Source organism: Amblyomma mixtum, chromosome 3 (assembly GCF_055824585.1).
Source record: "Amblyomma mixtum isolate Tamu chromosome 3, ASM5582458v1, whole genome shotgun sequence".
Lineage (NCBI taxonomy): Eukaryota > Metazoa > Arthropoda > Arachnida > Ixodida > Ixodidae > Amblyomma > Amblyomma mixtum.
Genome location: NC_143014.1, coordinates 116,971,014 through 116,985,907, shown reverse-complemented (window position 1 = coordinate 116,985,907; position 14,894 = coordinate 116,971,014). Strand labels below are relative to the sequence as shown.

Genomic DNA, 14,894 nt, shown 5'->3' with positions numbered 1-14,894 from the left:
ATGGTCTCTGAAGAGCGACTCTACGCCATCGTCAAGCATCACAGGCAGACAATGCTAATTCCGGAGGTGCTTAAATTGCTGAAAGTGCAAGTCCTTGATGTCTTATACCTATTCTAAAAGACACGAGACATCAAGAACCAGCAGTAGAGTAGTAGACCTAGCAGTAGAGTGGAAGACCTCGAACAACTAGAATCCGGAAGATGAAACTGGCCGTGTGCAAAAAAATCCAGCAGAATCTTCTGAAAAACATTAGAAAACTTTCTCAGGAGCATGAAGTTAGCAACTCTACCATGTAGCTACTTGTCAAAAGCGGACCTAGAACTCCAAGTGCACGAATTAACAAAAGAACAGCTGCTCAGGGACCAGATGAAGGCCTCCAGACTGTAAAGCTGCCAAATGATGAAGCAGCTGAGCCACATTGAAGCCCCGAACCAGATTCTGTTCAGCGATGAAAGAATTTTTTACTCTCGAACTGGCCTGGAATTTGCACTATCTATGAGGCTTGCATCCAAATGGTGCTCTGCCAATTGTGTGAGTAGAAAAAACCCGTTTTACCAAGAACATCAGGATTTTTGGCGAGATTTCAGGCCTTGAGGAGACGAAGCTTGCTTTTGTGAAAAATAGGCCAAATCAACATGTAGACACACTGCGAACTAATCCTCTCTGGGCTCATCATTCCCTGGGCTCAAGAGAATGCAAGGAACATTTTACTGGGTTCTAGCACACTGTGCAGAGAAGACCCCCGAGTGGTGTGAGGCAAACCTCCTCACCTTCTGGACAAAGGTAGCTTGGCCGTCAAATTTCCTTGATCTCAGTCTGTAGGACTTTGCTGTTTGAGGGATAGTGGAGAAAAAAGCACACTCTTTCAAGTGCAAATCCAATGAATCGCTGAACCGTGCTCTTAACGTGGCCTGGAGCAAAATCACTCCAGAAGGTATCGCGGCTATTTTGAAGAATTTCGAGAAGCATCTAGGAGCCTGTATTGAAGCATAAGGTGGATACTTTGAACTTGAAATACAAGCTGTTGTACGGAATTGAATGTGCTTTCGGGTAAAAAAAAAAAAGCGCACCCCATTTCATTTGTGCGTTGAACAGTTGTGGTTGTTTTTTCGCATCACGTATTATTCAGTCACCCTGTATTTGTGGATGCGACCTTAATGCAGTTAAATCCATTATATACCAGGTGCAGTGGCAAAAAATCTAGATGCAATCAAAGTGAAGTGAAATGTGTAAAATCTTCCATGATTTTTTTTTCTAATTCATGTTTAAGAAGTCTTCTGACCATGTTTTATGCTTTAGGGAATTTTTCTCTGAGCAAATTTATTTCGCCCCTCAGGGAGTGAAGAACATTTGATAAAGAATATGTCTTGCTTTGCAGAGAATGTTTCTTAATTCGTTGCTTATACACCATTCATTTCAAGTAGAAAGTATATTCTATGCTATCTTAGTGCGCCTGAGTGCATGTTTGCATTTAAGGGCACATCGTGCCAACTAAAGGCAGTGCTACCTCTCTCTGCAGGCACAATGCGGTAGGAGTGTAGCCATCGACAGCGGAATGGGCCAGGCACATCCCACTGGAAGCACAAGACGGCGCCGGCTGTCGTCACTGTGCAGGCCTTTCAGCCCACACAGTCGCAACCTGAGTGCCACCTTCCATGTGCTGGACACAGAACTGCGCTGGGAACTCCTGAACATCAACACTGCCACAGAGGAGGAGCTGATGACACTTCCGGGTGTGACGCGATGCGTTGCACGCAACATTGTTGACTACCGCCAGGCCATTGGGGGATTTAAGAAGGTTGAAGATCTGGCATTGGTCTCTGGCGTTGGAGCTTCACGTCTCCAAGTATGACAGTCTGCAGTTTATTTTAGTGTTTACCAGACGCATCTTACTTTGTGAGACAATTGGGAGTCGTGTTGCTTCTTGGCACTGAAATCCGGCTACATTTTTATATTTGTCTGGGAGGCTAGATTTAATTGGGTTCATTTGGAGATTTTCTCTAAAAGTAGCTCACATGAAGTGAAAATTGGTGTTTATGAAAACAGATAGCAGCACAGTGGTTATGCACTGTGTAATTCTACCTATTGTAATGTGCCTGATTCGTGACTGATATTTTACTTGGATGTTGATTGTTAATGTTAATAAGCTGTTAAACTGTGGGGTATTGGAGTATGCTAAGTACTGTGGTGACATAGCATTGTATGTTATGTAAATATGCAATGGAATGCTTGAGTGTGAGGTATACCGTCTTGCTAAAAGGTGACATGTGCTGTCACATTTTTCTGAACCTCAACTTATATGGGTGAGTGAATGTCTTGCATGTATACAAAGCAGGGGTAGCACTGCAGGGTGACGTTGTTTCTACTTTGTACATTAAGCAAAGGAAACTACTAGTGGTACAGTTTTGAGAGCTTTGGCTTTTTTTTTGTCTTATGTTGCAGGCTAGATGACTCTTGTATTCTTGCCTCTTTCAGATGTTTCGCTCTGAGATCACAGTGCGGCGTGGGCCCCCTGTATCATCGCGGTCCCCACGAGTGGGTGCCCCCCAGCGCAGCCCCCTGCGGGATATGGAATTGTATCGGCTTGTGGCACCCCTGAGCCAGCGGCCGCTGGCTGCCCGCTTGGAGGCGGGCCCTGCGGGTGCCTTCTGGGTTGCTCTCTGGAATCTGGCTGGCCTCACGTGTGACAAGGCATCTAACCTAGGAGTGCTCGAAGTAATCTGCCGCACTGCTCTGGAGAATGGGTCAGTGCACTCTTCCGTGAAGCTGTTGTGGCTAGAAAGTGGACAAGTCTTGAAAAAATGAGTAAATTACGAGGTAAATTAACGTGCCTAGTTTATCAAGAGTACAGTTCTTACCTGGGAATGACAGCGTTTAAGGAAACCTTGTCATGCTTTATTGCAAAGATGTCTGAGCATTTGCACTCATATCGTCTATCTTGCTTTATTCTTTCATAAATTCTCATCTGTGCTCCATCTTCAGGGATTCAGTTTTCAGTGGAGCAGTCACCTGTGCTTGAGTGAAGCATGAGTTTCATTTCTGTGCGCTTTGTATTGGATTTTTTTCTTTTAATATTCACTTAACAGCCTTTGCTGTTTTCAGTTGATCCAAAAAAAAGGGTGCAGGAGGCACTGTGAGAGTCTTCCTGCTATCTTTTTTCCGGTTATGATTACTCCGGCCAGCTCAAATAATCACCATTTTAAATCTACTGCTGCATTTTTTTTTTTTCAAATTTTTAACAGCTAAGTTTTGCCACAAAATGGAGGTAGGCTGCAGGTGTAAAGCATTTACAAGCTGCATATATATGCATGGCACTGTAAGCAGTCAGAGCTGCCATTTTAAAGTCTAACCAGTTGTCAGTGGAATTCAGGCTTCCGCTGCAATTCATGATAAACTTAGAGTCGTAATCACTTGGACAAAGTACCTGGAGTACACATTTCTGGTGCCTCATTCTTTGAAATATAGACGTTGCACTGGCTGGACTTACCAGTAGTGCCCGAGTGCATGTCATGTCTCCAGGGCAGTCTCCTCTTTGGCTCCTGCACACTCTTCTTGCATTCAGGAGACAGAAGTGATAATGGGAATACATCAGTCTATGCTTATTACATGAGTCAGGAAAGCCTTGCTGTCTTGCAGATTAAATACTGTTAGTAAATTAAGCACAAGCAAGAAAGGTGGGAAATGCGTAAATGCAGTTATGGTTGGTGAAATGTCTCAGCTTTATGTAAAGTATTTAAAAAATTTTACATTGACTTAAATGAAACCACCAATTATTTCCTGTGGTAAATAACAGCAATCGGTACAGAATGCTTGCCTACAGTTTATTTTCAATTAAATTTTACTTGCCTTTGCAAGCCTTAGTAAGAATGAAAACATGGCCAGTACAGTTACCTATTGTGCTCAGAACAAGCAGAGAATGATCACGCTGGCTTCATGACGGAGAATGCTATAAACGGTTAGCTTTCTCCTGTTATTACCTCTCTTGTGTGTAACCATACAAGCTTCCATAGTATATCGCTAGATAATTCATTATTTTGCCAGGATTCGTTGGAAGGAAAAACTTTATCAGCGCCAGCTGCTTTCATGTAGCACGCTTTCTTGTCCAAAGCATTTTCATGTAGGTAGTAACATTTTCTTTTTTTAAGCCTTCATGGTAGTCTAAAAAAAAATAAAAATTTGAACTGTAGAAGGGTATGATGTGTATGACTTTTACTGTTCCTGTCTGTGTTTTTTTTTTTTCGCACTCCTACCATGAGGTCTTACCAACCCTGCCTTGCTCTGCATTGCAGTATAGTTGCAGTGCACTGTGGGATCTCGTATTTTTTGCTGTATGTTTAAAATGTGTGCTTACTTCCTTGGTGCCTGAGAAAAGAAAAGACAGTTGCTACTCTTGTCAAAGGAAAACTATCAGTTCTTATCAAAAGTCCTAATGAAACAGTCATCAGCAAGCCAATGTTTTATTTAAAGATTTTTTTTTAGGGTTGTTTTATTAAAGCAACTGTGAATATGCTTAATTACATGAAGCTGTAAATACTATGTTGCGCATCACTGGGGCATGAAGAGGAACTCGAATAATTAGTATATTGCAGATTAGCAAGTGGTTAACATGCGTCTTGAGAGCACCATGAGTCATTGTTATGCAAAGCAAAGATGTAGCACTAAATAGCATCAAAGTATATTAGGTTTGGAAAAATATAGGCTATCATTCATTATATATGTTTGTTTTTGTTAAATTCTCAATTGTGACAGCTATGTGCAGATCATTCAGTATTTCTTTTGGAGTTATTAGCTAACTCTGCGACATGAGCTGTTTTTCACTGCTTCACCTAGGAATCTTTATACGTCCCTTCTCCAGGAACTCCTGCATCAAAATCTCTGTCGGGGTGCAGACGTTGACGTCATGCTTGCCGCATCCGCTAGCTCCATTGTAGATAAGATAAATGTCAGAAGAATGCATCGCCAGAGTGTCTGATATGAGACGAGTTTTCTTTTGTTTCATTGTTCAGAGGGGAAGTAGATGTTTGACTGCCATTTTTTGAGTTGCCCATTATCGCTTTTGGTTCAAGTTATGACAGGGTGGAGTCATACAACATGTCTTACATTCAGATTCAAGCCTTATAGTTTGTGATTCATGAAAGCACCAAACTTTAATTGATCACTTGGTTACTTTTTGCAGGTTTTGCTGAAAGAGACACTCATTTTCAGTATCCTATAGATAATGGTGGAGGGACCACATCATTTTGCTTGATACATGTGAAGCCTATATACAAAACTTCCCTAAAATATTTGGTTGAACTAACAAATATTTACACAAACTGTCTTTAGCTTAAAAACGTTAGAAATGCTGTTCTCTATGGTGGCCTTTCTTGTATGCATGCATAGAGTACATTTTCAGTATAAGTGCATTTATATTACATTCTCTCCATGTGCTACTATTCACTTGGTTTTTCTAGAGCCTAGTGTCCATATTCATAGTGTTTTTCTAGAGCATAGTGTCCATATGGGGGGGGGGAGGGGATTTTAATTGATTTATTTATTTTTGTGGTGTTGATCAATTTAGAATATTACTGAATATATTATCGCTTAAAGCTAAGTGATTAGAAAAGCAGAAGAAAAAACAACCACATGCCGCCGGTGGGATCCGAACCCACGACCTCCGAATTACGCGTCCGGTGCTCCACCTCTGAGCTACATCGACGGCTGTCAAATTTTCTGCTTTCGGGGGTATTTACGTTTACAAGTAATCTAACCTTGAGAGTGTTCATCAACACTCTTTTTTTTTTGCGACATAAAATACTCTATTTCTTGCTCAATATTTTCATGAGCAATATGAAATCAGAAAGTTTTACTATAAACTTAATAAAATCATATATTTCTGTCTTTATACAGTTAAACACACCAGCGTACATTTTAAATGTAGAATAGCCTTGGAACAGCACTCTTTAACAGGGATAGTGCTTGGTACTATTATGCTGCTAAGCGACTTGGTCTGTCACTTTTATAGTGCACTTTTTGAACTTAACTAACTTAAAATTAAGCCATGTCAGGAATAGTAAGGGGTAAAAAAGGCTTAAAATCAGCAGCTGGCTGAAAACACTCCTATGGAATAAGTGTAAGTAGTCTGTTGGAATAAGTGTAAGTAGTCTGTTGACTTTCTTGCGGTGTTTTAATTTTCTGTGCTTAAAACAGTGTTCTGTAGAAGCTGCACTCTCTGGTAGAAATCGGGATCAGCCCGATTTTTAAGAAACCTCTTCAAGGTGAAAAATTGTAAAAGTTGGGTAAAATTGGTGCTACCCGAAAGTGAAGTGCCCTGCTTATACATAATGCAAGGCAATACACTGTGTCTAGGGGCGTCGGAGGATCACCAGGGTACCGTTTTAATTTTTATAAATTCATATGTTCATAAGTAAACTTTGTTGATTGCTAGTCATTGTTTTCATTGCAGTGCTTTTAGATCTCTCATACAGTTTTGCTATAAGGAGAGGACTCATAGCTTCTTGGTCATGTTTATGGACACCCATATCAGTTCAGCCTAAAGCAGCAACGTTGGGGAACTGTAGGGGAGAAAACAATGTGTTCATATTTTAAAGTTTGTTGCATCCCAAAATGACTGAAGCAGTTGAGCATATTTCCCAACAAAGTTATATTGGTCAAGATACATAGAAATAAAGTGGCACAGGATATATGTTATTTTGTCATCAACTCTGAGTTCTTACTTCCTAACAAGTTGTATTTGCTGGGATTGTTAAGTTGCTTGAAATGCTGCGTTGCAGACTGTCAGAAGAAAATAGTGCACTTCTGCACTTGTGTAAGTATTTGCAATTAAAGTTTGAGAACCTAATATTGTGTGGATATCTGAATGCTCCTTGTTTGATCTTTCTGTTTTCAGCATTGCCATTATTGCTTGCCAAGAAATTTGTTCAAGAGAAGCGCTAGACTTGGTATGTCCACTTGTGAATTGTTGTAGCCTGAGCACAACTTTTCACATTTGTTCACGATGTTTGCTGTCCTTGTCGCCTAACAACTTGGTTTTGCTTGTAAAGTTTACTTATAGGGCAGTGGACCTTTCTTTCTGTAAATTTGCCATATTGTTCTACTAACACATTTTTCGGAATTGTTTGTAAACTCCTTTTATTCCTTTTGTCGTCGTGCATAGAAGCTAGAACATTATAGTTTTCAAGCATGTTAGTAGTTTTTCATTACAAAAAAAAAATTGTGCCCAAGCTAGGCGTTCCACATTTAAGGCACACTTGTTCAAACTAAATCTCAGAAATGATGTGTTAAATGTCTTATATTGTGCACAATGTAAAGCTGGAGACGGAAATCAGTCGACATATTAATCCAGTGCGAAGGAATGAGGACACGAAAAAGGACACGCTGCACAGGATGTGTGCTGTCCTGTGTTGTGTGGCTTCTGTTCCTTTGCACTGGATTAATCTGTTGATAGCAGTGAACTAACTAGCTCAGGCTAAAATCTTGAGAAACCAAGCTGGAAGCGGAATACTGTATTGCTTGTCTGGGTTTTATAGGTAGTGCAAGAGCTGAATGACCCCCAGCTGAGTGCAGTAGCTTCGTGGGAGCCCCAGGATCGCCAGTGGGATCAGGCAACACCTTTGCCTGCCTCTGGACCTGTGGGCCTGGTGAGTGGTACATGCCAAGTTCAACACCAGCACTGGTAGCACTCGTGACAAAGCTTTGTCACCCACTGAGAACTTCAAAGGACAATAGAAGTAATGCAGTGCAAGGCTGCTTTTTAACTAATGCTACATTACCGAACCTTTCGATACATGCCAGTGTGTTAGTAAGTTCGGCTTGTAATATTGTGTGCCAACTTTACCAATTGATGTAACTTGAGCCACATGAATCTTAGTTTCCAAGGTGGGCAAACATTAACACGTTTGTGGGACCCCTTCAGCATAGTTTACTTTGCTCTAGAATGCTGAATCTGTGGATAACTAGTAATGAGGGCAGGATAGTTATCGTATGCTATACAGAGACTTGAATATTTGAGCAAAACAGTGTCAACGGGCCCCTTAGGTCATCAAGGGCCCCTTTCAGCCAAAATTGTGTTAGAGTAGGATCTCAGTGGTGTTGAAATGGATTTTGCAAAGTTTGGCATGATATGAATCCATAAAATTCTCTCTTCGAAGTGCATTGTGTACAGTGTGCAGAATTTCGGCCATTCCGAACACTATCCCATCTCTGTGGATCATACGAACGCGGGAGATATGCTCATACCTGCAAGCAATGCTGGCTTCACATTGCTGTTGTTGAGATCAACAGTCATGCAGCATGCAGTGCAAACTGCAAGCACTGAGCGGTTGCACACGGCCCACACATCACGAGTGCCGCGATCGCCAGCCGCAAAACTAACTCCGAGCGGGGGCATGCGGCCTTAAATGGATTTCCTCTGCTGTAAATAGATTTGTGTGAATGCATTTACCGTGCTTCAGCGCAGGGACTTTATTCTTTTTTTTATTATACAAATTTCAGGTCATCCTGATATTCTTAGGATTCCATGTTATTCGTATCAGCAAGATTCTACTCACTGCTGATTTCAGTGCTCATTAAATATTCTGCTGCAAGACTTTCTTCTGGAAGGATAAATAACAGTTAAGCTGCAAGTATTTGCAGTAGTTGTGTTTGTTATTAATGTACCTCCACTTTTCCCTTATTGTGCCCTCATTTTTATGGTTGAACTTGCCTTGCCATTACAAGCCTCTAGGCACGTTTGTAAAGGTGCAAGCATAGAATGGAACTCTGTCTATGTCACAGTGACTTTTTCGTTTTTGTTTATTTTTGCTGTGTGACATGTGTGGGCTTGCAGCTGTTTTGCCCATTGTCACCACTAGCTTTTACGCTGTTTCTTTTTACCAGTGCTTCACACTCATGCTGTTGACGTTATGACACCATCACTGGCAGCACTGGTGGTGGTTGTTAAGATCAGTGCTGCCATCAAAGAGCATACACAAACTTTTTTTTTAATATGCAAGCCCTTGATAATTCTCTAAAACTTGTATTTGGCTGAGATGGACCTTGTGCTCTGAGCATTGCATGCATAATCTCAGTGTTTAAGGCACTTCAAGGTACTCTTCATGCACATAACTCTAACTCTGGCTTATTTTCATGCAAATGCTGCTGAAAACAAGCATTTGCAGTAAATTTTGTTTAGTGCTACATTAGGTATCGGTAGTTTCGTTGTTGGTCTGACATTAGTGCAATACCGCTGCCCTGTGTAACCCATCCCATTCACTGACTCAGTGGTTATGGTGTTCGGCTGCTGACCCAAAATCCGCGGAAGTCGAATTTCTATGGAGGCGAAATTCTAAAGGTCTGTATACTGTGCGATGTCAGTGCACGTTAAAGAGCCCCAGGTGTTCAAAATTTGTGGAGCTCTTCACTATGGCATCCCTCATAGCCTGAGTCGCTTTGGGACATTGAACCTCCATAAACCATAAACCATCCCATTGAAACGTGAGTCCAGCTAGCCCCGTGTACCAGACCCTTTTTTTTTTCCTGGAAAATTATGTTACCTAGTACACTTAAAGCTCCTGCATATAGAGTATATAATTAGGGGTGGACATTTCGGGTTTTATTTTTTGGTGTCTATTTCAGAATGCGCGTTTCGTTTTTTTTTTTGTTTTTTTTTTCGGCAAATATTTTTTTCGGTGGATGAATTGCTGACTTTTTCTGGTGATTTAATGTGGCAATTCTGTGTGGTCTGTCTCGGCATTTTTGTCAGCTTGAACAGTTCCTTTTCCGATAATTAACATAATTTACCAGTAATTTTTCACTTGAAGATGTGTTTGTAGAAGGAATTGCTTTCATCATTAAACAAGTAGCATAAGTTTAATGAGAGCTGGTGGACAAAAAAAACGCAAGTGGAAGTTTACTCCTAAGAACCTGGTTGAGTTTTTTTTTGTGTTGTCATGCCGTGTTGAGCAAGAGGGTGAGGCATCATGTGGTCTGCGTGTTGATGACAGCGATGGAACTGGGGCTCAATCATCGCGGTAGCCAGAACACGATAGTTTTCCGAAACCGTGCGTGGTTTCATGTCAGTATCCTAAATGCAGTTGATAGACCTACTTAGCTGACTAAGTGCTCTAAGCAGGTGATGATAGTGAACAGACAGTGCTTGTAGCTAGCAGGCGGTTAGGAGGTGGTGCTTCCTGGTTTGCAGAGGCATGTAAGCAAGGGGAAAAAATTTCTCCAGTCGCACAGCTGTGCAGTCTATGCGACAATACCAACGTCTCTCATGCCTCTGGCATCCTTACTTGGTTAATTTTCAACTTTGACTGAATGTAATTTGTACTCAACACCCAGGTAGCTATGCCTTGCATGCCAAGAATACTGACCTTTTCAGTTAAAAGCTAAAAAAATAAATAAATTCAGCATGCTTTTATTTTTTGTTTTAGGTTTAAACCAAAAAGTCCTTTCCCTGAGTATAATCAATCTCTGTATATGTGACCACTGTATATGCTTTGTGTGAAACATACCGGGTGCTTCGGGGAAGCCTGTCGTTAATTCTTAAAAGTACGGTTTTTGAGAGAAATAGAAGCTTTCTGCAGCATAGGAATACCAGTGTTGGCGGACATAAAGAAACAAGCGAATCCTGTTACCTAGTTAAGTGGGTAACGAAATTCTAATAGTTAATTGTTTAGCTATTACTGACAGGCACTCAATTGCAATTAGAGAATTGTAGCCGGCTGTTAGTAATAGCTATATCAATTTTTAAAATTTCAAAAACACAAGTGTCCTTGCCGCTGTGGCTCAACAAGTTTGGGTCATTTCTTGCGCCATTCGGAAACAGCATGCCTGCGGTGAGCGCAGAGCGATGTCCATCAAATCGCGACACTCCGTGCAGCATGTGCCTCTGTCCCGCCTGCATTGTGGTCCTTCCTGCCCCTCTCCAATTCACTGCTCCAGCCTGGGCGGGGCATGCGTCATGGAGTGTTGCGATTTGATGGACTTTGATGGACATCGCTCTGCGGTCACCGCAGGCACGCTTTTTCCGAATGGCAGTGGCCCAAATTTGTTCAGCCACAGAGGCAAGGGTACTCGCTTTTTGGAAATTTTAAAAACTGATGTGGTTATTACTAACAGCCGGCTACAAGTCTCTAATTGCAATCGAGTGCCTGTCAGTAATAGTTAAAAAGTTAACTATTAGAATTTCATTAACCACTTTACTAGTTAACAACATGATTCACTTGTTTTTGTTTTTTTTTATGTCCACCAACACTGATATTACTATGCCACAGAAAGCTTGTCTTTACCTCAAAAACCCTATTTTTAAAAATTGGTGGCAGGCTTCCCTGGTAGGAATAGAGAGAGGAACTATAGCTGTGCATGGGTTGCAGTTCTGTGCGCAATCCCTGACCATTCCCAGTGCATGCAGTGGTGAGCCTAGTACCCCTCACAGCCTGGCCTAGCTTATTTTAGTGCACCATGGATGCTCCTTGTTTCCCTAAGTATCATTGTCTTTTCTTGTTGCACTCTCTATACATGGGTGATCTTGTATGTGGGCTTTTATAGTATTGCTAGACATATTGCTGTTAGGCTGAGGGGGTGGTTTGGTGTGCCACATGCAGGCAAACCTTGGCCAGACGTTCCTCGGTGCTGAAATAGAAATGATTTAGATGGTCTGGGCTTGACTGGGATGCATTAAGGTTGGCTTTACCTTGTTGTGTTTATGGGGGCTTAACGTCCCAAAGCAGCTCTTTGCAAATTTTAATGCAAATGGGCTAATAGTGTAAACAAAGAGATCTGATGAAAGTCTTCAAGTTGCTGTAGTTGGAACAGTATGTGGTATTCCTCAGAACAGCATTCTTAACTGGTATCTGTGACTCGTGTTGTCAAGTGTTTTTTTCCTTTCGTTTATAAAACTACTAGCCTGACAAATTTTTCTTGGAACTCTTGATGGCAGATTAAGCATGGGTTAGTAATATTTGACCAACTTTTGGGGTAATTTCGTTACAGTTCCATATGCTGATGCTATAATCATGAAACTACAACAATACTCTTGGTGGCCATTGTTATGCTTGCAGTTCTCGGGCTTCCTGTTCAGTAGCCGCCAAGGCCTTCGACTCTGCGAGTGCTATGCAGTTGACCTGGACTCCACCAATGGCCTTACCGGCCCATGTCCTTGTGTTGCTCGTTTCAAGGTAGGCCTTTGCTTGCTTGCTTGCTTGCTTGCTTGCTTGCTTGCTTGTGGTCTAAATTTTACGCTGGGTGCATGTAGCTATTAAATTACTGAAAAACCCCAGTTAGTTTAAGTACAGGCAAGGAATGCTGGAGAGAAAATGACTGGAGGTAGCTGTTAGGGGCTGTACGAAAGGAAAAATGAATGCAGTGCTGCTAAAATTTTTTATTGCTATCTTATTTTTCTGACAGTTTCAGCTATGGGTTGCCCATTTTTTTCATTTTTTGTGCTGTGACGTATTTAGGTTTTGCTTCTCAGTGTGCATCTTTATATCCAAGAGTATAAGTTCACATGTTTGCCTTACTTCTGAGCCTCAAGCTGCAGCTACAAGACATGGAGAAGGTGCTTCACGTTGACATTTTGCTTGCTTACAAGCCCTGCTTCAAATTGCTCATGGCTGCTTTACCACTCATTATTCAGAGTATGGCAAGAAAAGCTTATATTGCCAGTTACTTTGCAAGGGCTTTTACGTCATCAATCATGGTTTCTTTACCCTTTGTTTCCGAATGTGAGCCAATGTCAGGAACAGTGTCCATATGGGAATCTTGATTCTGCATGCGACAGGCACCTGGACTGGAGTTTGTGATTGTAAGCATTCTGCTGCGGTCGCTCAAGGCGCATGACATAAGCCTGCTGTTCCCCAGCTTTGTGGCAGTTATCAGCCAGAGACTGCGTGGTAAGTAGCTGCCTTTTGGCTCGAAGTTCCACTGCTGCACATGCTTGAGAGATGTGCAGACGTGCAAACTCTAATCTCTTCAGTTATACCTACATTCTTGTTTAAATCTTAATGCTTGTAAAAGTAAAAACTAAAGGTGTGCAGGCGCTCGGTGGTTATGGCATTTGGCTGCTGACCGAATAGACGCGGGTTTGATCCCGGCCATGGCGATCACATTTTGATGGAAGCCCAGGTGGTCGAAATTATCAGGAGCCTTCCACTACGGCGTCCCTCACAGCCTGAGTCACTTTGGGACATAACATCCTGTAAGCCAAATCAAGAGTGTGCGAATATTTGAAACCTCAAATGGTGTGGGAATAGTATTTGCTTTTTGATTTGCACTGCACTTCCACTGTTCGAACCTCGTAAACATCAGAAATTAAAAACTTCTATTTCATCTAAACTCGCCGCGAAACATCGCAACATTTCCAGGCGGCAGCATCTTGTGCATGTCACATGAATTAACTTGATTTTTTCTCATGGAATTGACTGCCAGCACACAGCAAAAGCCCGCGCACGGTAATGCATAAAATCAGTGCGCTGACAGCTAATTAGAGATGCCGCCACGGCACAGCTGCTACGCACTCACAGGTCAGAAAACGAAGTGTAGCACCATGCGTGAAGTCATTGCGTCATGCCACGATCATGCAGTTGACAACTGGCTGTAAACATGACTGGCAGCAATCCTCTCATTTTAGATCACTGCGATGAGAAACGCGACGCACAGCTTAAAGGGACAATGAGGAGAACTCTATTAATATTTTTTTTATAGCAAAATCAGATAGTTCGGCATTTCATGCCTTTGTTGCCACTTGGCCGGCAGCGAAAGATGCATTTATTTCTAAGAAATTTGGATTCGAAGTTGAAAAAGTTTTTCCCGCCGCTGATTCAAACTTGGGACTCTCTTATGACGACACAGGACTAAGTGACGTGAAACATGACGTGCACATGACGTAACGCAGACTCCGTGATTTCTGGCGGCTAGCGGTGCGGCCTAGCAGCAGCCGAAATGAGAGCTACCGCCGACTGCACTTTGAAGGCATCTATTGGCTATTGCGGCCGTCGCTACCGTCTCTTCGTTTACGTTTGCACCGGCGTTTTGCCAGCATTACGATGGATCCCGTTCTCGAAGTCGTCAACGAAGTTCTCGCAAATAGACACCTTTTGCATACCGTGTACCTTGTTACCGTTAGCGGAGTACCGGGAGCCCGCCTACCGCCGGTGAGCAGGTGCTGATTGGTCCCGATGCTGCAGGCGCGTGCGTAGCTGCCGGGCACGTGGCGCCATCTGGCGACGTCAAGGAGATTTGCACATACATTGGCTGTGCGCGGGCTTCCGGAACTCAGGTACCGATAACGGGAACACGGTACACGGTATGCTAAAAGTGTCTAATAACTTCGGCGTGCACTTCAGCTACCTCAGCCCCACAGAGCATCAAGTAGTTGAAAGTTGACTGGCACAACCAGGAACGTTTCGCCGGGCTAGCGTACGAAGACTCAAGGTGCTCTTTACACTGCAAACTGCCTTGTACGATCACCGAAAATCGTGCCTTCATAGTTTTTCATCGACCGTGGTGTTCATCTGACCAACCTTAACAGGCTCCTTCAAAAGTTAACTAGCATTTGGAGCAGCACTTGGAGTTCCTCTGCTGTTCCGCGCTTGTAAATCGAGGCGCGTCAAAAACGAAACCACGCGGGCATGCAGAGCACATAGACACGAAGCACCATGATATACCGAAACTCATCTGGCCGCCTGTGGAGCCGCTAAGTATTGATTTTCTTCGCTTACAACATTCAGGTTGTCTTTTGTCGGTCTTCGTTGTGTGATAAAAGCACACTATTGGTTTAAAAACAAAACTTACTTTAGTATTCAACCGCGCAACCTTCGTTTGTCAGCCTCAGTGATTCATGGCTTCTCAAGTCCCAGTGTTGCTAGAACCATTGGTTCTAGCAACACTGTCTTGTCCTATGATGTCATCAG

General features: G+C 42.4%; 1 protein-coding gene across 3 annotated transcripts in view; it reads left to right on the top strand.

The window, feature by feature from the left end:
* Positions 1-14,894, top strand: part of LOC149351526 (endonuclease/exonuclease/phosphatase family domain-containing protein 1-like) — a 33,176-nt gene that overhangs the window by 4,829 nt on the left and 13,453 nt on the right. For all 3 annotated transcript variants that reach the window (XR_016290613.1, XM_089580890.1, XM_089580891.1), the window contains exons 2-7: positions 1,520-1,846; positions 2,476-2,744; positions 6,890-6,941; positions 7,530-7,640; positions 12,045-12,161; positions 12,764-12,875. Coding sequence is in view for 2 of the 3 variants with exons in the window: in XM_089580890.1 (XP_089437016.1) it covers positions 1,556-1,846; positions 2,476-2,744; positions 6,890-6,941; positions 7,530-7,640; positions 12,045-12,161; positions 12,764-12,875 (952 nt within the window). In the remaining variant the exon portion in view is untranslated. The remainder of the gene's footprint in view (positions 1-1,519; positions 1,847-2,475; positions 2,745-6,889; positions 6,942-7,529; positions 7,641-12,044; positions 12,162-12,763; positions 12,876-14,894) is intronic.